The 22,041-nt window shown below is 43.1% G+C and overlaps 1 protein-coding gene across 1 annotated transcript in view; it reads left to right on the top strand.

Annotated features, from left to right (window-relative positions):
* ADAMTS10 (ADAM metallopeptidase with thrombospondin type 1 motif 10) overlaps positions 1 to 22,041 on the top strand; it is a 120,041-nt gene that overhangs the window by 41,851 nt on the left and 56,149 nt on the right. Inside the window, exons 12-15 of the mRNA XM_075283700.1 lie at positions 4,581 to 4,688; positions 5,013 to 5,158; positions 8,223 to 8,286; positions 11,184 to 11,286. Of these exons, the coding sequence (XP_075139801.1) occupies positions 4,581 to 4,688; positions 5,013 to 5,158; positions 8,223 to 8,286; positions 11,184 to 11,286 (421 nt within the window). The remainder of the gene's footprint in view (positions 1 to 4,580; positions 4,689 to 5,012; positions 5,159 to 8,222; positions 8,287 to 11,183; positions 11,287 to 22,041) is intronic.

The raw sequence follows: 22,041 nt of genomic DNA, 5'->3' as shown, positions 1-22,041 counted from the left end.
GCGCTGGCTCTGCTGGAGGAGGCGGAGTCTAAGGTCGCTCCACACCAGTCTCCATTCAGGTCCGACCTTAGACTCCGCCTCCTCCGGCAGAGCCAGCGCTGATTGGTCGAGTTCCGTACTCTGGCCAATCAGCGCTGGCCAATGCATTCTATTAGCCCGATGAAGTAGAGCTGAATGTGTGTGCTTAGCACACACATTCAGCTCTACTTCATCGGGCTAATAGAATGCATTGGCCAGCGCTGATTGGCCGAATTCCGTACTCTGGCCAATCAGCACTGGCTAATGCATTGTATTGGCTTGATGAAGCAGTGCTGAATGTGTGTGCTTAGCACACACATTCAGCTCTACTTCATCGGGCTAATAGAATGCATTGGCCAATCAGCGCTGGCCAATGCATTCTATTAGCGTGAACTGAGTTTGCACAGGGGTTCTAGTGCACCCTCGGCTCTGCTACATCAGATTGCTACATCTGATGTAGCAGTGCCGAGTGTGCATCAGATGTGTAGTTGAGCAAAACTGACTCAGCACTGCTAAGTCTGCATTCGCATAGGAATGCATTGGCCAGCCTTCGGCCAATCAGCGCTGGCTCTGCCGGAGGAGGCGGAGTCTAAGGTCGGACCTGAATGGAGACTGGTGTGGAGCGACCTTAGACTCCGCCTCCTCCAGCAGAGCCAGCGCTGATTGGCCGAATTCCGTACTCTGGCCAATCAGCACTGGCTAATGCATTGTATTGGCTTGATGAAGCAGTGCTGAATGTGTGTGCTTAGCACACACATTCAGCTCTACTTCATCGGGCTAATAGAATGCATTGGCCAGCGCTGATTGGCCGAATTCCGTACTCTGGCCAATCAGCACTGGCTAATGCATTGTATTGGCTTGATGAAGCAGTGCTGAATGTGTGTGCTTAGCACACACATTCAGCTCTACTTCATCGGGCTAATAGAATGCATTGGCCAATCAGCGCTGGCCAATGCATTCTATTAGCGTGAACTGAGTTTGCACAGGGGTTCTAGTGCACCCTCGGCTCTGCTACATCAGATTGCTACATCTGATGTAGCAGTGCCGAGTGTGCATCAGATGTGTAGTTGAGCAAAACTGACTCAGCACTGCTAAGTCTGCATTCGCATAGGAATGCATTGGCCAGCCTTCGGCCAATCAGCGCTGGCTCTGCCGGAGGAGGCGGAGTCTAAGGTCGGACCTGAATGGAGACTGGTGTGGAGCGACCTTAGACTCCGCCTCCTCCAGCAGAGCCAGCGCTGATTGGCCGAATTCCGTACTCTGGCCAATCAGCACTGGCTAATGCATTGTATTGGCTTGATGAAGCAGTGCTGAATGTGTGTGCTTAGCACACACATTCAGCTCTACTTCATCGGGCTAATAGAATGCATTGGCCAGCGCTGATTGGCCGAATTCCGTACTCTGGCCAATCAGCACTGGCTAATGCATTGTATTGGCTTGATGAAGCAGTGCTGAATGTGTGTGCTTAGCACACACATTCAGCTCTACTTCATCGGGCTAATAGAATGCATTGGCCAATCAGCGCTGGCCAATGCATTCTATTAGCGTGAACTGAGTTTGCACAGGGGTTCTAGTGCACCCTCGGCTCTGCTACATCAGATTGCTACATCTGATGTAGCAGTGCCGAGTGTGCATCAGATGTGTAGTTGAGCAAAACTGACTCAGCACTGCTAAGTCTGCATTCGCATAGGAATGCATTGGCCAGCCTTCGGCCAATCAGCGCTGGCTCTGCCGGAGGAGGCGGAGTCTAAGGTCGGACCTGAATGGAGACTGGTGTGGAGCTATCTTAGACTCCGCCTCCTCCAGCAGAGCCAGCGCTGATTGGTCGAGTTCCGTACTCTGGCCAATCAGCACTGGCCAATGCATTTCTATGGGGAAAAGTTAGCTTGCGAAAATCGCAAACTGACAGGGATTTCCATGAAATAAAGTGACTTTTATGCCCCCAGACATGCTTCCCCTGCTGTCCCAGTGTCATTCCAGGGTGTTGGTATCATTTCCTGGGGTGTCATAGTGGACTTGGTGACCCTCCAGACACGAATTTGGGTTTCCCCCTTAACGAGTTTATGTTCCCCATAGACTATAATGGGGTTCGAAACCCATTCGAACACTCGAACAGTGAGCGGCTGTTCGAATCGAATTTCGAACCTCGAACATTTTAGTGTTCGCTCATCTCTAGTTGATACCTTTTTAATGGCTAACTAATAATGATGAAAGATTACAACATTTTGGAACATCTAAGCTCCTTTCTCAAGTAAATTCCAAATGGAATTTACTTGAGAAAGGAGCCTAGACGTTCCGAAACATTGTAATCTGTCATCATTATTAGTTAGCCATTAAAAAGGTATCAACTACTGAAGACTATCAAGTTTTTTTTTTTTTTTTTTTTTTTTATTTTAACACTTTCAAAGCTGGTCTCACTGGGGTCAGATGAATAGCTGTATTTCCCTTCCGAGAACACTGATATGTCCGAGTCTTTGGATGAAGTAAAGGATACATAGCGTTTGGATTTGGATCGTGCACCCCCTTTATAACAATTTCCATCTTTCAAAATTGATCTTGGGGTAGATGAGGATACTCTCATGGGTTTTTTTTATAGACATACCTGGTCATATTCATAATCTTATCCTCAATTTTTTCCAATTTAGTGTTGATGTTTATATCCCATTCTTTCAAAGCAACTGACAATTCCAATTTGTCTATTTTCTTTTGAATATCCACCACTTCCTCCCGGATTTTTGCCATTTTGTTGCATTCATATTCGACTATCAGTTGCATCAATTTTAATGAGAAATTGCTCAAAATACGATTCCAATATTCCATAAAATTTTCTTCACAAAGAAAAGTGGGGTGCTTATAAATTCTCAGGCCACGCGGAATCATTTCTTTTTCGATGTATTGGGACAAAGTAGCATGGTCCAAAAAGGTTTTTAATTCCTGTATGAGAAGTTTTTCTTTTCTTTTAATTAACTCTTTATTACTCAAATAATCCTCGGTTTCCACCCTTTCATGGTTCCCAAAGCCTGAGGCTATCTTTTTAGACCTTAGGTCTTCCATATTGAAAGATAAAAATCAAAAATCACTAATATATAATATAATAAGTATTCATATATAAAGTCTGGTGAATAGTTCTGAGGCAAGGAGTCCACAGTAATAGAAATACAAAATTGAAAAAAAGCCTCAACTGGTAAGCTCACCTTTTAAATGAAGTCTTCAGAAACTTGAGGGGGGAAGGTGATTGTATGGTATATATATAAAGCAGACATTCCTAAGTTTCTCAAAGTATGGTATAATGACTATGACTAAGGGACCAGAGCGTCCTGAAACGCGTTAGCAATTTTTTCATACACTATGTGTTTTTTCTGATCTTTTTCACCTATCTTGTATTTTTTTGTATCTTAACAAAGATGGATTAAAAGTTATATTTTATTGAGGTCTGGATGTGCTTTGGTCTTCTATCTTTTGTTTTTCGTCTACTCATCAGGAGCATGCCCAGGCATTGTAGGGAGGTCATACAGGCACGTGGATGCCACACACACTACTGAGCCTCATTTTGACATGTTTTAAGGACATTACATCAAAGTTGGATCAACCTGTAGTGTGTTTTTCCATTTTAATTTTTTTTTTTGGGGGGGGGGACTCCAAATCCAGGCCTCCATTGGTTAATAAATTTGATTTCCATTGATGATTTTTGTGTGATTTTGTTGTCATCACATTCAACTTTGTACAGAACAAAGTATTCAATGAGACTATTTCATTCATTCATTCATTCAAGGATGTGTTATTTGAATATTATGTGTGTGTTAGTAAGTAGACTTATCCAGTGTAGGGAATGCACTAATAAAGGGATTAACTGTTTTTTTCCGATCACAGTACAGTTGCTCATATGTTCTTGGCTACTCACTTTTACTGCATATCCCCATTTTGTGCCCCTTAAAAAACTATGCTCCACACACTAATTATAATAAAAAAAAACCCACTATACTCCCTTAGTAAATGTATTTCTCACATGTGCCCCTTTAATATGTCTATGCCTACAATGTGAATTAAAAAAAGTTAATCAGCTCCTACAACAGTATGCAATACTCCCCTACTTGTGGCGTGCCCCTGCAGAGCAGCATAGCTTGATGAGATTCCATTGTTGCTTGCCAAAGAACACGCCGAATTGTGGTTCAAGACACCTAGTCAAGTTCCATTGCACCTAGCGGCATGGGTGCTTCAATTATGTTCCTTATACAGATACAATTTAATTCAAAGGGGTATGATCTTGGAGGTGCCCGCCTTACAGTCGGGTGCTTTGTGTGGCTGCACAGGTCACATGAGCCATGGATGCAACACACTACATGTGTGTGTTCTTTTTAATTGTTTTTTAAAAGGAGATGGCTACAACATGGTTTCCATCTGGTGCAAATCTTGTATTGTGTAATGTGGAAAAGAATATCCATATACTTCAGAGATTTTGGGCATGTGCAGAATAAAGTATTTGCAGCTGTGTAATACTAGCCAATATTTGCAATGACTGTTGCTTCTGAAATAAATAACCAAAGTGTATTATATTTTTTCAGGAAGTTTGCAGTGAACTTTGGTGTTTAAGCAAAACCAGTCGTTGCATCACCAACAGCATCCCTGCTGCTGAGGGTACCATCTGCCAGACAAACACAGTAGAAAAAGGGGTAAAAATTGCGTTATATTTGACCATTATTAAAATATTGCAGAAGTATATTGATATTAAATGTAAAGACTTCTCACCTTTCTCTTTTGTTCAAGTAAAGATATTGGCATAACTGCAGGGGGGAAACATATGTCACATATAAGATGGAGTACTTTTCCAAGCTTATGCATGGAAAAACATGCAACTTGATAGAAGACAAACAATTATCTTTCTTTCATAAGTCTAAGCATATTATCTAAACTGTGATGTTTACTATAGATAGATAGGAAAAGTAAGTAATTGGTAAAAAAAAGAGAATCTAATGATGATCATTCATTGTCCACAGTGGTGCTACAAGAGAGAATGTGTCCCATTTGGCACCCGTCCTGAAGGTGTGGATGGAGTGTGGGGGCCATGGTCGTCGTGGGGAGAATGTAGCAGATCCTGTGGAGGAGGCATATCTTCATCAGTCCGACATTGTGATAGCCCAAGGTAAGAACTGCTTCACTATATTATAGGGTGCACAAAGTTATTAACTTTTAAGCAACCGGTGTAGCAATGATAGCAACTAGAGGATCAGCATACCTGAAAAGGAGTATTAAAGGGACTGTCAGTGTTACACATGACAGCTTCTCCCATCAGAAGTTTAAGGCTAAGGCCCATGGGGCGTCCTGCAGCAAAAATGCCCTGCAGAAAAAATGCAGCGGCAACGCGTCGCAGTTCCTCCCACAGCGCTTTAGACAGAAAGTTTGCATAGGTTTCCTCTACGGACTTTCAGATTCAATTATACCTATGGGGAAACCACCGGCGTTTCCATAGATATAATTGACATACTGCGATTTCCAAAAACGCGCCAGTTTTGGAAATTGTGGCATGTCCTGATCATGGTTTTTATCTCAAGGTGGGCATGGGATTCGCTAGAATCCCATCCAATTTGCCCTGACTATAAATTGCAGCGATTTTCCCTTCCGCTGGTAATTTGCAGTGTTTACATCCTGTGGGGCCCCAGCCTAAAGGGACACTTCCTTCAGAAAGGGGAATCTAAAGAAAAAAAAACCCTTCAAGACATGGAGTTTATCAAGCTCTGCACTCCAGAATTCTGCCATCAAAAATTGCAAAGTAGAGATTTTCCAACTTTTTGAGTTTGCAATATTTTGCATTTTTACACCTCTCACGACACTTTTTTGGACGAGCAAACTATGTGTATCAAAAATTGCACATAATTGTCAGTATCTAATTCATGTAAAAGGGTTGATATAGCGAGTGGAATAACATATAAGGACAGAAGTGTTAGACTTAAGTAGACGCTGACCCAGATTTACTATTGTGGTTACAACTAGACACTGCCATAAAAGTGGCACATCTTTGGTGCAGTGTGGGGTATCTTGTTTTGGCTTATAGACATTTTGGTGTGGGAAAAAGGGCATGGCTTAAATATGCCACAATGGGCCAACATTGGGTCATATAATTCTGACTGACAGAAAGTCAAATAAAAGGTGGTATAAACACAGTCTAGAGATATGCCAGTTTTATCAACTAGCATCAGCCATTTTGATAAATCTGGTGTATTTTCATACTGCCTGTCTAACCTTGCACTAAATCTGGGACACTGTTGCTTCAACAAAGTTTGCATAAATGTGTGATACAGCAATTATGTAAACTTTTAAGTAGAGGAATGCCTTTTTTTCCCACTTAGGCTGCTTCTCTGCTCCACCTCCCTCTGCTAAATCACCTTTCACTCAGAAAATCTTTGCATGTTACATGACTCACATTACACATCTATTGGAAGCCTATGAAGATGACAGAGGATAGGAGTGAGCAGAAAGCATAGGACATAAGAAAGGGACAAACAGAAAGCAGTTTGGCACCACCTACCAGCTCAGGGAGAAATAAAAACAGCATGCGGAGGGTAAAAATGCTAAAAACTATATAAAATATAAACTATAAGTCATACAATGGCTTCTAATGTGCACACATTTAAAATAGGTCAAGAAGAATGGTAACACCCAGTTATCAAATTATTATATTACTATTATGGCCCGAGAGGAAAAAACAATCACTATGGAGTATTGTTATTTCAAAGAGTATGGAAGCAGTTACCGTATTTTTCGGACTATAAGACGCACTGGACTATAAGGACTATAAGGTTTTAGAGGAGGAAAATAGGGAAAAAAAATTTTGAAGCAAAAAATGGTAAAATATTTAATATATGGGAGTTGTAGTTTTGCAACAGATGCAAGGCCACATTGACAGGTGACCCTGCAGCTGTACGGGGATGCATAGAGTGTTTTTTTTTTGCGGGGCCAGAAGTACTTTTTAGTTATACCATTTTGGGGAATATCTATTGCTTAGATCACCTTGTATTGAAAAAAAACCCGGTGGTTTATAATATATGATTTTCTACTTTTATATATATATATATTCTAGGGACAGGAGGTGATTTAGAACTTTTATTTATTTCATATTTTTATTATATATTTTTAAAGCTTTTTTTTTTTACTATTTTATTCCCCCCCGGGGGCTTGAGCCTGCGGTCACTTGATTGCAAGTCTCATAGACGGCAATACAACTGTATTGCCATCTATGGGACATTCTGTTTATTAGTATTACGGCTGGACATAGACCCAGCCGCAATACTAATATAGCCGTGACAGGCCTGGGAGCCTCATTAGGCTCCCGGCTGTCACCCGAACAGGTCGGCTCCTGCGATATCGCCGCGCAGGAGCCGGCCTGAAACTTCACAGGTATGGGGCCGGTGGGGATCGACCTCGGGGGAGAAGGGGCCGCCAATCCAGACCCGGCATCCGCTGTACTAGAGAGGCGGATGCCGGCGAGGGATAGACGCCATCACAGGTGCCGGGGCCTGAGACATCGCTGCGCTCCTCTGCCCTGCATGAAGCCAGCGGCGGGGGGACAGAGGAGCGGAATAGCATCACCGCTGCCGCTGCTGGCTTCATGCAGGGCAGAGGAACGTAGCGATGTCTCAGGCCCCGGCGTCTATCCCTTGCCGGCATCCGTCTCTCTAGTACAGCGGATGCCAGGCGCCACATTCGGACTATAAGACGCACCCTTCTTTTCCCCCCCAAATTTTTGGGGAAAAAAGTGCGTCTTATAGTCCGAAAAATACGGTAATAATATGGACATGTTAGGAGAACTAAGATATCCTAAGTAGCGAATTTCAAGAAATCATGAGAGAGAGTGATTAACCATACTGTTTTTATGGCGTACAAGGCATAAGTTTTTCAAATCGAGTTTTTGTGCAAAAATGTGCAACTTTTTTTTTAACTTTTACTCCGTCTTCGTCACTTTCCTGTTGGAGAACGTGGTATGCTGGTATAAGCTGGCATAGATTTCAGTTCTGGTGCACAGCCCAGTGGTTGGTGTGTTTCTTCATAAATGAGGGGCACCCTGTGCTGGTGCACCAATGGCATTATCATTCTTTCAAGTAGGAAAACAACTCTTTATCTGTAATTTGAGATCTGCTACGTAATATATTATTAGATCATTCCTAGTGTACACTAAAAATTTTAATTAAGATTATGATATTGGATTTTAGGCCAACCATCGGAGGAAAATATTGCTTAGGAGAGAGAAAAAGATACCGTTCATGCAATATTGATGTAAGTATACTACAATAAATACTAATATATACAAGACTGACTTATTCCAACAAATAAGTTTATGTATATTGTTATATAGTAATACTGTAATGTTGTATAATTTTATTATTCAATACACATTTACTGTAAGTCTTTGTTTTCTATGCAGTATTTAGGTACCCATTGGTCATAGTAGATTTTTCTGCTAAAATTTATGTTAGAAATGTTCCTCAGTTTGAGGCTAAGGCCCCACGGGTTCTTCCAGCAGCGCTTTGAACAGAAAGTTTGCAGAGTTTTCCTCCGCAGACTTTCTGTTACAATTATATCTACAGGAAAGTTGGGGGCCACACGGTGGCTCAGTGGTTAGCACTGCAGCCTTGCAGCGCCGGAGTCCTGGTGCCCTAATCCCACCAAGGGCAAAAAAACATCTGCAAGGAGTTTGTATGTTCTCCCTGTGTTTGCTTGGATTTCCATCCCATATTCCAAGAAAAAAAGACACACTGATAGGGAAAAAATGTATATTGTGAGCTCTATGTGGGGCTCACAATCTACATTAAAAAAAAATAAAAATTATATCTACGGGAAAGCCGTCGGCATTTCCATAGACGTAATTGACATTCTGCGATTTCCAAAACCACACCGGTTTTGGAAATCGCAGTATGTCCGCGCTGCAGTTTTCAACGCAAAGTGGGCATGGTATTCGCATGAATCCCATCCACTTTTCAGTTCCTGTAAAACGCCGCAATTTTTCCCGTTTGCCGTGGGAAAATCGTGGCGTTTCCAGCCTGAAGGGAGATTTATCATTTGTCTAATAGGATACATGCAGGGATTAGCATAAGGCTGAGGCCACACGTTCTGGAAAAACTGTTTTGTTTTGTTTTGGTGCATATGTTGCTGTGTTTTTTTTGAGTGATTGTCGTAGAAGGGAAAAGCTTAAGTGCTTTCTTTATCTTTAAAGCCACTCTTGACTGTGGCTCGAAAAACTGCAGTAAAATCTGTTACCAAAAACGCTGCGTTTCTACAACATAGGGCCTTATCCTAAAGCTGGGTTCATATCTGCGTTTGCTCACCATTCAGATATTCCTTCCCCCGTTCCCCTTGCAGGACATTTCTCTCCATATTTTTTTTAGGCAGAAACCCGGCGGACCCTAATATAGTCTTCTGGGTTGGGTTTCCGTTAGGGCCCCTTCACACGGCGTAAGCGCTCGGCTCATTCCGAGCCGTACACGCAAGCGCTTCTAAACACTTCCTATTCCTATTGAAGTGAATAGGAAGTTTTTAGAAGCGCTCGCGTGTACGGCTCGGAATGAGCTGAGCGCTTACGCCGTGTGAAGGGGCCCTTACTTCTAATGGATAAAACTCTGACCATGGTCATGTGATGGATACAGGAGCACAGCTGATTATTAGGCAGATATCTGATTATTGAGCTGTGATTATAACAAGCTGTACACCTGTGTATTCATCGCATGACCAGGGTCAGATCTATATCCACTAGAAGTAACAGAATGAATGACAGCAAGCAGAGATCTAAAAAGCCATGAGGAGTTGATGCAGAAAGTATATTGTAAAATTGTGCAACTTTTTATTATACAAACAGTAACATTGTCTCTCAATATTGGTCTGAAAGTGGCAAATCCCTTTAATAAGCACAGTGATTGTAGACTTATTGTGTGCAGTTGAATGAATTCACTTCTGCAAAACATGTGAACAGATGTGAAGTCATTTAGGCTACAATCACATTTGCATTGGAGTCACCATAGGAGACTCTGTTGTAGTGTCTGCCTGAAATCGGCGGAAATAAAAATTTCAGTTTAAAAACAGACAACCTATGTATCCCATTACAGTCAATGTGGTCCATTGGGCCCCATATGCAACTTTTTTATTTTAGCTGTCTGCCTGCAGCCTGCACCTGTAGAGGTGCTGCTCTTATGACCGTTATTATACTGTGGGAAGCTATTAGGGACCTTTATATTGTGTAGGGGCCACTGAAAACCTTTATAGGTTTATAAAGTTCACATCTGCACCAAAGTCTCCAAAGGAAATTGCCAGAAATCACAGCGGACTTTCCCTCTTCCAGTTTCAGTATATAAACAGTGCACACCCTACGGACCCCATTATAGCCCATGGGGCCTGCTGGTGTCTGCAGATAACCACTGTTTTAGTGGTCAAGATTTCCGTCGTTCAGGTCCCATGGCAGATCCAAATGGCAGAGAGCCATGCACAGATGTGAACTTAGTCATACTGTGTTGCAGCCACTGGACCAGGACACTATGTGGGGAATATTATATTGTTTAGTGCTACTGGAAACCATAGTGGGTGCCACCAGAGACTGTTTTACTGTGTGGGGATGACAAGGGACCATGATATTGTATTGAGACCACTGGAAAGTATGAAATTGTGTGGATGCCACTTACGACTATGATACTGTGTGGGGGCTCCTGAGAACTACAATACTGTGAGGAGGCCACTGTCAAGCAATATATTGTGTATGAACCACTGAGACCATTGTACTGGTTAGGAGTCAATGTGGAGCATTATACTGTGTAAGAGCCACAGTAATATATTGTGTGGAGGCCACCGGGGCACAATATATTGCGAATATGGTCTACCGTGTGGAGCCAATACCACTACAGGTGGTACAGACTGATATATATTCATTATTTGGTATAGGTACGATAAAGTCTGAAATGTATGGAAATAGTTATTGGAGGTCTCTGATGATTCATTACTTCTCACCTACCCAACCACATAGCTTTCCAGCTCCAAATCCCACCTCTAGTCATGTATTCTGCCTATCTCAGACAAGATGAGAAACTGCAATCTATTCTGTTAGGGGAGGGGGGACCACAAACTTTGCTGTCTTGTTTAAAAAAAAAGAAAAATATCAATATAAGTGGCTAAACTAAGACTTTTTTCAGGATTGTCCATCAGGATCACAGGATTTTCGAGAGATGCAATGTGCAGAATTTGACAATGTAGCCTTTCGAGGAAAATATTATTCTTGGAAAAGTTACAAAGGAGGTAGGTGTTTCCAGTAGTTTTCTCAGTGAGTTTGAGACTGGCCATCGAGGCAATGGCAGATGGCAATCTCAAATCTAGGTTTATGATCATTTTTTTCCCCCACTCTTTACATTTGTTCTGTCTAATGAACATAAATGTTAGCATTTGTGATTTATTGAATACCCACTGCTTCCATAGCGACAGTTCACTTCATTGTTTTTGAATGTGTGAGGGAAAACCTGAGAAACTCCAAGTAAACACAGGGAGGAAGTACAAATTCCATGCTAGAACTGTGAAAATTCATATTAATTTATTGAAATACATGGCATCCTAGCAACATAGACAATGGATGAGCAATTATTTACATTTTTTTCCCCAAAACAGCCATTAGCTATGTTCCTCTCCTTGCCAGATTTCTGTGCACACCACCTCCTCCCTTGTTGCCTTACTAGGGAATTTGTCCCCAGGAGATTCCATACTCACAGAATCTAAAGTGGATTTAGCTGAAATGCTCAGCTCAGCGCATTCCTAGAGAGAGTGCAGAGGTGCAAAGGGGAAATGAGGCCAGGAACAAAGCTTAATGCATAACAGATGCAACAATATGCCTCCAGAGGTCAGGGTGCTGGAAGAGCTTTTTGCATTAGTTTTCCCACATTTATATTAAAAAGATCTCTATGTTTTGATTCCCCTTGTTAGATTTTAACATAATGTTAACCTTGCAAGAATTGGCTTATCTCAGACAGTAAGCTCATAGCCAAGTCCATATCATTTTTTTTTGTCAGTATAAAACACAGCTGGACCTGGCACAAGCAGGATTCACTGACAATAAGAACTAGGTCCTGAACTTTGTTTCATGAATCAAGTACAGCAATGCTTTGAGTCATTTGAGACTAAACCATCTGTCCAAAAGAACTGGTGAATGTCTCACAAATATGGATGTTGGAAAATATGCCTATAAAGGTTGAGGAAGATTTATGAAGACTATCAGTTTCAATGCCAGGCACTGGTGGAAGATACACCGTATTTATGACAGGACACTCGCACCCTCATAAGTGAGAACACCCTCTGTTGGGTCATGCACTTGGAGTGAAATCTACATTAATGCATAGCTTATTATTTTTGTCCGATGGTCCCACCCCCCAGCTTGTCCTTTAAGTGCCGCTTTTTGGGGGGGAAGAGGTATGGGCAGCACAAAAATTTCTGTGACAATTTTTGTGACAAATTTTAAAAAATGTTCTTTTAGGGCAGTGGTTCTCAACCTTTCTAATGCCGTGACCCCGCAATACAGTTCCTCATGTTGCGGTGACCCAATTCAGTTTGGAATGTGTGTCCGTAACGGAGTGCGTTCCAGCTGAATAGCGCTGCTGCAGACAGTAGCGCGGCTTCTCAGTGGCTAAAGCCATTGGAAATATGTATTTTCTGATGGCTTTAGACATACCTCCCAACTTTTGAAGATTAGAAAGAGGGAATATAGCTCCACCCACTTTTATGTTGACTCCGCACATTCTCATTCATTTTTCATGTGCTCCCACACAGTATAATCCTCCTACAGTCACCCGTACATTATATGTCCCCTTGCCATCTCTCCCCCAGTTTCATGTCCCCTCTTTCATCTCTGCCCCCAGTTTCATGTCCCCCCATCTCTGCCCTCAGTTTCATGTCCCCATCTGTTCCCCAGTTTCATGCTCCCCTATCTCTGCCCAGAGCTTCATGTCCCTCCATCTCTGCCCCAGTGTCATGCCGTCCCCCCTTCATCTGCCCCTTCATTATGTTCCACCTTAATGTTTAAAACAAAAAAAAACTTACACTCACCTTCTAACGATCCCTCACCGCTCTCTCCGCAGTCTCGCTTACTCATATAGTTGTAGGCGCGATGTGACGTCATCACATCGCGGCTACACATGCAGCGCAGCGTTAAAGCAGGAGCTGGCTGGCCTGTGTGTTCAACTCATCGGCGTCCTCCAGGCGCCGATAAGTTGAAACCGGGACACACCTCCCACCTACCGGGACAGTTGGGAGGTATGTTTTAGGTGACCCCTGTGTTTTGTTCGTTCGATCCCCGCCGGGGTCACGACCCACAGGTTTTTTAGGGGATAGGGCTTGACGAGAGCTTCCACTTGCTAAAATATTTGGCCTTATTACTTTTAGGAAGAACCCACTAATAAAAATATCACAAAAAGGATTAATCCATAAAACTTTTATTCATATTTTAAAACACAATTCCACTTTTTTAGCCTTTCTATAAATAAGTATGAAATATAAATTACTGCCATCATCCCACTCAACTCTTTCACACATGGGTGTTGCAGGCCTGACACATTTCCCTCTGGAAAACAAAAGATCAGTATCATAAATTTAGTTCCTCATCGTCATCTGTCAACAGTACTCCCATTCTTACAACCTTGGAAAAATTCACAAAATGGCAATTAAGAAAAACAAGAAACAAAAAGGAGGAGGAATCCAGATGAAGTATGTAAAGTCCAGTTATTTATTATGTCCTCCCAGGGCCATGGTTTTGCAGATATAAATCCATTGTTTGTTTTTTTTAATTCTAAGGGCTAGTTCACACGGGGACATGGACGCTGATTTTGACAGCGGATTTCGCGGCCAAATCAGCGTCCATACAATGTATCCCTATGTGAACTGCTCGCTTTTTTTTTTCTGCTAGCTCGCTAGCAGAAAAAGAAGCGACATGACCTATCTTTCGGGCGGAAGCCGCTCGCGATGAGCCGCGGCTTCCGCCCAGCCGCAGCGCCCTCCATGTCGGCTCATTCATTTGAGCCGACAGCGGAGGTGAAAGCCGCGACCGCGATGGTCGCGGCGGGAGCAGTTCACATAGTGTGGACATTGTATGGATGCTGATTTGGCCGCAAAATCTGCTGTCAAAATCAGCGTCCATGTCCCCGTGTGAACTAGCCCTAAGGCCCCATGTACTGAGCCAAAAAACACTTTTTACGATAAACAGATTTCTATTTTTTTTTTTTTAAGTCTCACAGGATAGCCAGGTTGTGATGAAGTCCACTTTTGTATGTATTACTGCATTATATTGTTTATGTATGTATCCTTAGTGTATATAGCGTTTATGCATGTGTTGTCAGTATATTGCACTGGTATATGTGTATACAAGTAATGTCAGGGAAGGTCAGGAGTGAAAATTTTTCTTCCTGGAGGGCATAGCTAGCCCACGAGACAAGTGGACGTGGGACTGTAGAGTTCATCTCCACGTACTGTGGTTAAGCGAATTATCACCAGCTTGACAGCTTGTAATAGGTCCTGAAACACCAGGATCCCTCTGATCACTCTAGGAGACCAGTCACGTGTGTGCGGCTCCACTGCTGAAGATTAGAGCATCAGTGGCTGCATTTAACATCTGACTTCCCAGTGCAATAGCATCACTGGTCGACTAGAAGGCTAGCATCTGTGTCGATTCAAAGCTCCTTTGTGTAGAGCCCCAGATGCCCTAGAGGCCATATTATTCTCTCATCTCCATAGCGGTCCAAATGCATACTTCACAACTGTTTCAGCATCCCTCTTCTGTCCTGCAAGCCTGGGAGATCATTTGTATATAATGGGCTGTTCTCTTTGACTATACACAAACATCAGGGAGACTCTTCACATATATGCTCACCCACCTTGCCCTTCCTAATGCCTGCTGCAACTACCGATCCACCTTTGGTGCTTCTCCACTTGTTCAACAGAAACCGTGGAGCTAACTGGTGTAGACCCTGCAGCCTGCAACAATTTTGTGGCATTGCGGAATCTATTTTAGCAATTGAATTGCCTCAGTTCCTTCAAAATCTCATTAAAGTAGTCCTACCACACTGTTCAGGCTTCCAAAACCAAAAAATCTGCCTGACTCCATAGCATGCATTCACTTTTACCATATAAAGGATCAACTCATGATGGCTGCTAGGGAAATGGGTACTCTTCCAGCACCATTACAGAACATTAAATTGTTCACTGACTTATCTCAAGTGACTATCGCAATTCAGAAGAAATTACCTCCAATCGCTCAAACGCTGAGACACCACACTATTCCTTATAAATGGGGCTTTCCTGTAAAGGTTATTGTATTCAGAAATGGCACTTCCCATGCTTTCACCTCCCTGGACCAAGGAGTGAAACTAATCCAGCAGTGGGGCTTGGACTCCCCTCCTCCACAAGCACCTGCTCTATAATTCAACTTGCCATCCAAATTAACACCACCGAGGAATCCTGTTTATGGAGTTACCTAAGGATCATCTAGTTATGCAGGAGTGTGGCGTCACCAACGCCATACCTCCCAACTTTTGAAGAGTAGAAAGAGGGATAAAATGTGCGGTGCGCCGCAGCAAATTTAGCTCTGCCCACTTTTATGTTGACTCCTCTGCCCCCAGTTTCATGTCCCCACTCCATCTCTGTCCCCAGTTTCATGCCGTTCTCCCCCCTTCATCTACCCACAGTTTCATGTCCCCCCGTCTCTGCCCCAGTGTCATGCTGTCCCCCCCTTCATCTGCCCCAGTGTCATGCCATTCTTCCCCCCCATCTGCCCCAGTTTCATGCTGTTCCCCCCCTTCATCTGCCCCAGTGTCATGCCATTCTCAACTCCCTTCATCTGCCCCAGTGTCATGCCATTTCCCCCCCCTTCATCTGCCCCAGTGTCATGCCATTTCCCCCTCCCCTTCATTTGCCCCCCAGATACATGGGACCCCTTCATTATGTTCCACCTTAATGTTTAACACAAAAACCAAACAAACACTTACACTCACCTTCCATCGCTCCCCCGCCGCTCCTCTCTCTGCTCTCACGCTATTCACATAGTTGTAGGCACGATGTGACATCATCACATCGCGCCTACACACGCCAAAGCCGGGCCGCAGTGTTAAAGCAGGAGCTGAGCTGTCACAGCTCCTGCTTTCATTGCCTATGTATTCGGACGCCGATGAGCTGAAATCGGGACAGCAAGTGCTGGGGCGGGCAAGTGCTGGGGGGCCCCCAGAGGCTCTGTGGGCCCCGGCACTTGCCCAACTACGCCGTGCGCTGGCGCCGGCCCTGAGTTATGCGGTATAGTGGATATCCTTAAGTTCTTTCTTCGCAAACTGCACAAGTTACAGTATTCTTCACTGCTCAGTATTATTACAGTAGTGTTATTACTTTGTTGAATTATTTTTGTTTTGGCCAAATCTTGATTTTGTTATAATATCTTCACTTGACCAGCCCTGGCTATTATGTACCCTACTCTACAATGCTGTGTGCAAATTTTTTTCTCTGTATAACTAGTAGATCACGGAAGCTTTTTCACTTGCCTATATATGGCTATTAAGCTTTTTTCTTTGAATGTTAAGTACATTAATAGCACTTATAAACGGTCTCTAATATGGAAGGAGGCGTCTAGATCAAATGTTGATATATTATGCATACAAGAATCTCACTTCAAAAAAACCATCTCCCTCAAAATTCACTGACAAATCTTTCCCTCATATTTCCTCATATTTTCCCTCCTGATTTCGTCCATTAATAATGTAGTGTTTTCATGTATTGTTTCAATTCCTCTCAGGTGGCTTTTTAAAAATTCCTTGATTAAAATGCTTAGAGGAAAAATCCGAGGTAAAATGTATTTTCTGTGTAGATTTTAATATCATTCACGACATGTCAATTGATACCACTTAATAATGGTAATAGATGCTACTATTAAATGCATGGCTTATACAGGAAGATTTACATGATGTTTGGTGATGCTTACATCCATCAGAAAGGGAGTTCACATTCTATTCTTCCAGCCATCATACTTACGTGAGTAATGATATGTTAATATGTTAACTGATAAATGTATCCTTTCTGAAGTATCTCTGTTAGGGGATTGCTAGATGACAATTCCCCTGAAGCTGCTGGAGAACCCTGGAGGAAGGGGCACACGGGACAGTAAGCCCTAAGCTGAAGCCCCCCACTGTCCCTTCCTATTACCAGGCCCTATCCTACGTAATAGGCGGCAACCATGAAGACCGTCCCTTCCTGTATATGTGAGACACAAAATGCAGACAAGACGGACAACAACAAAGGGAGGTCAGCTAGCCAGGGTTCGGTAACAGTCGAGCAATGCAGTGCTAGATCGAAGTCCAAAAGAATAGTCAGTAGGGAAAGCCAGAGGTCAAGGATAAGAATACAAGTAAATTAACAGCAAGGGAAGCCAGCAAGCACAAGGCAATAACAGGCACCAGTGTGAATGAGAGCCAAGACTAAATAGGGGAGGAAGAACACACCCTGGACTTGACTGGCAGGCAGGCTGTCAATCACAGGGCAAGACCAAAGTTAACTACTTAATGGACAGAGGCAAACAAGGGCAGAAGACGGGTGTGGTGCAAATGCAATTACTGAACTAGAGCCGTGTTCACACTGTGCAACCAAAAAATGTAAGCAAGAAACTAAACTGCACATACCTCCTGCACCGCCGCATGCGAGCAGAGGGTGGCGCAGTGACCTGAACAGGCAGAGATGTTACTATCTCAATGCACCATAGATCACTTAACATGGTCGAACAATGCCCCTATTACTATGAGCATTCAAACTCCTTCCCACCCCTGCAACACATTGAGACACCTACAGTTGGCTCAATAACATTCATGTCATGTCTTTAAAACATGTTTAGGAATCCATTTCTTCAAGCAATTGGGAATTCTTCACTCTTATTGCCTCCTCCACATGTGATGAGTTCTCATTATGGGATTCCCATAAGGCGTACATACTGGGCCTTCTCATACAACATTCCGCAAGGTTTAAAAAACAGTATCTCCACCCTATACAATTGGCTATTGATAAGATAGCTACTTTAGAACGACAACTCTTCAGAATGCTCTCTGAGAAGCCAGAAACGATCTTAGACAACTCCTAACTCTAGACTTTGCGTATCAGACTAAACAAATGCATTTATCCTACTACAAATACTACAGGAGGCTAGCAAACTCATGGCCAATAGAGTCACAATCTTTCAAGCAACATCTAGGCTTCCATTTCTAATAGCTCATCCATCTGGTGATAAATTAGCTCTTCTCAAGCCATTGCGGATGAATTTAACCATTATTACCAGAAAGTATATAACTTAAACTCTGACTCTAACACCCCTCAACCTAGACCATATTAAAAAATTCTTTGAATTGCCCCAACCCTCTCCCCTGACTAACTAGAAGTTTTAGATAGACCATTCACTGCTTTAGGAATTGCTAAAACCATCTCCTCTGTTAAAATTGGTAAATTGCCAGGCCCAGATGGATTCTCAAATAAGTATCTGCATCTGTTTAAACCCCAACTATCCTCCACCTTGTCAACATGTGTAATTTAGTTATGTCCACAAGTCACTTGCCTACTGAAATGGTTTGGGCCACTATAATCACACTACCTAAGCTGGGTAAGCCGGAGGATCCGATGGGATAAGCGCGAGAGTTCTTAAAGTGTTCAAAGACCAGCTGTATGGTGTTATTATACACATGTACAATATGAGCCTGATGCTGGGAGTTGTACCACAACTCTGGAAAAGATCTTGTGTGGTATCAGTTCCAAAGACACCTCATTCGACGGACCTCAACGGCTACAGACCTGTAGCATTGACATCTCACTTGATAAAGGTCCTAGAAAGACTGGTCCTAACACATGTAGTGAGCTCTGCTATGGACCCCCTCCAGTTTGATGCCATCATCCACCTTCTGCCCAGAGCTCTTTCTCACTTGGAGAAACTGTGAGAAAAATGTTCTTTGATTTCTCTAGAGCTTTTAACACCATTCAGCCAGGGCTACTGAGGATCAAGCTGGACCTTGTTGGAGTGGACCATCACCTGTCCAACTGGATTCTAGACTACCGTGGTGATCGGGGGTACCACAAGAGTACAGTTCTTCGCCCTATCCTCTTCACACTGTACGTTGCAATAGTAGGCCTCATCACAGATGAAGACAACAGGCAGAACAGAGACCTAAACCAGCACTTTTTGAAATGGTGTCAGTGGAACCACCTCATGATTAATGCTGGGAAGACCAAGGCGATGGTCGTTGACTTTAGTAAGTGGAGGAGGGCCCTTTATTCGGTGGACATCCAGAGGACAGGCATTGATATAGTCAAGACCTATAAGTACTTGGGCGTGCTGCTCAATAATAAGCTGGACTGGGCTGATCACCTGGATGCACTGCACAGAAAGGTTGACAGCGAGGCTGAGGGCCTTCGGAGTCCAGAGGGCACTTAGGGCCTTTTTCAACTTTGTGGTAGCATCAGCTATCTTCTTCAGAGTGGCCTGCTGGGGGAGTAGCATACCAGCCAGGGAGAGAAATAGACTGGACAGGCTGGTTAGAAGGGCCAGCTATGTCCTGGGGAGCGCCCGGACCAGTACAGGTGGGTGGTGTCAGAAGGATACTGTCCGTGCTGAGCTCCATGCTGTAGAACAACTCCAATTCCATGTATAAGACCGTAGGCAGTACAGTCACCAACTGCTTCACCCCAAGTGTGAGAAGGAGCACTAACAGAGGTCCTTTCTCCCAACTGCAGTCAGGCTGTATAATCAACATCAGGCAAAGCGAAGATCACTCCACACAGAGAACTAAATGATCCTGAGGTCTTTCTTTTTCTTCTTAGTTGCTATGACTCCTAGTATCTTTTCTATGTGCGATTCTGAGCTTGTATGTGTCTTTTTTCTTGTAATATTATTGTATTATCCATGCTGATGTAACACAGAGAATTTCCCCATTGTAGGACTATTAACGGATTATCTTATCTTATTTTATGGATCCCACCACACCAAGAAATATTCCCATTTCATTTCTCAGCACAGACATAAAAATCTACGCATAAACGTTGGCTATTAAACTCATTTAAATTCTACCCTGTATTATTGGTAGGGGGCAAGTGGACTTTACCAAGGGTCATCACACCCCTGTTAGCACAAGGAGACTAATTGATCTAATTGCATTTGCTGACTTCCAGCAAATTCCTTCTCTGCTCTTATCGCTGGACGAGGGTAAGGCGTTAGACCGGGTTCATTGGGACTATACCTTTTTAAGCTCTCTGGGAGATTCAGATTCTCTAGTCCCATATTTTCAGCCAGATCAGCTCTCTACACTCTTCCATCAGCATCTGTTCTAGTCAATGGGGTCTTTTCTAAACCACTTCAGATTATGAATAGGTGATCTCTTCCCCTTGTGTTTTTTTTCTGTCCTGTGTGGTGGGGCAGGTGGAGGGAGGCTCTTTTTTCCTTCCATTTTTTCCTAAAACGGTTAACTTACTTTTTAGTGGTTTTCTAACCCTCCCTAGGAGATCTACTTGCTACGTCACCATATTGTGCTGCTGTAGGACATAAGAGAATTGTTGATTATGATGTTAATCTGTTTCCCTTAGTTATACCCTGTTTCCCCGAAAATAAGTCATCTCCAAAAGTAAGACATAGCAGAGGTTTTGTTGAATTGCCTAATATAAGGCACCACCCGAAAGTAAGACATCCCCCAATAATACGGTAATAATCTTTCTGCGCAAAGATTGTATGAAGAAAAACATTGCAGCCAGCTGAACACTATGCGCAATGTTCTGTGTGCTCAGATATGCCGGCTGCTGACACCGCTGCAATATGTTGTATCTAGTGTTAGAGCACCGCACACAGCGTTCAGCCGGCTGCAATGTTTTTCTTTATACAATCTTTGCGCAATCTTAGCACATAAGACATCCCCTGAAAATAAGACATAGCATGTCTTTAGGACCAAAATTTAATATAAGACACTGTGTCTTATTTTCGGGGAAACAGCATCACAAGCTTCCCTCCCTCAAGTACTATTGTTTTCTTTATAATTGACACATGGGGAGGAGGTCTCTTTTGCCCTCTTATATGGGTAATTAATTCCACCTCTCCTATCAGCACAAAGTGGCAGAAACACCCCATGTTGTGTTGCTGTTACGACTAAGGGAAAACAGATTGACATTATAATCAACGATTATCCGGTAGTGATCCGTTTCCCTGTTTCCAGAAATGGAATGTCACTACTATTCTCTCCCATCCACTCCATCATACTTACCTATCTCCCTTTCAGGCTTCCTCCTGCAGCAGGACTCCTTCTTTTCTGACTTCCAGCATGTGCTATATACCCAGCGCTGTTCTGTAACCGATAATTCATCTTTACTGTGCAGCTCTCACAGATGTCACACGGCAACATTTAATTCAATTCAAGTGAATGGGGCTATTCACGTGACTGTTACTTTGACGGTCCATTGTAACAAACTGTCAAAATTTTGGTCGTGCTATTTTTGTTGGTTTTCACAGATCCTTCCATACACTTAAAAATATGGGGGATCTGTGAAAACAGATGACTCTCAAACACACATTTTGTACCTTGGTTAGGATACACTCGCACTCTCACATTAGTAAGCTGCATAAAGCAATGGTGTGGGCTCAAAGCCAGCATGCCTGAAAGGTTGCTCCAAATTACGTATGGCAGGGATTGCCCAATGAGTCATGGATGACATCAGAAATAGGCAGGGAATTGCTCTTCAACCGCCAAGCACGCCAGCACAGCAAAAAAAAAAAAAAAAAAAGCCTTGGCAAGTGGACATTTGAATCAATAGATGTTCCTTCCTGGTTCAGTTGACAAGATTTAGTATGAGTCTTTCATTATACAACACTATGCACAACACCAGTATTTGATGATCAGAATAGTATGCATGACATGTGCAAGGTTATAGTGAGGGAGCTGTGATGCAGACATAGCACACAGGTCTGCTAGCAGGAATTTTGAGCTCCCACAGTCTAATGCTCAACATGGTATATAATGCTCC

Source organism: Leptodactylus fuscus, chromosome 1, assembly GCF_031893055.1.
Source record: "Leptodactylus fuscus isolate aLepFus1 chromosome 1, aLepFus1.hap2, whole genome shotgun sequence".
In the NCBI taxonomy this organism is placed as follows: Eukaryota; Metazoa; Chordata; class Amphibia; order Anura; family Leptodactylidae; genus Leptodactylus; species Leptodactylus fuscus.
This window is presented reverse-complemented; position numbering and strand designations above follow the sequence as displayed.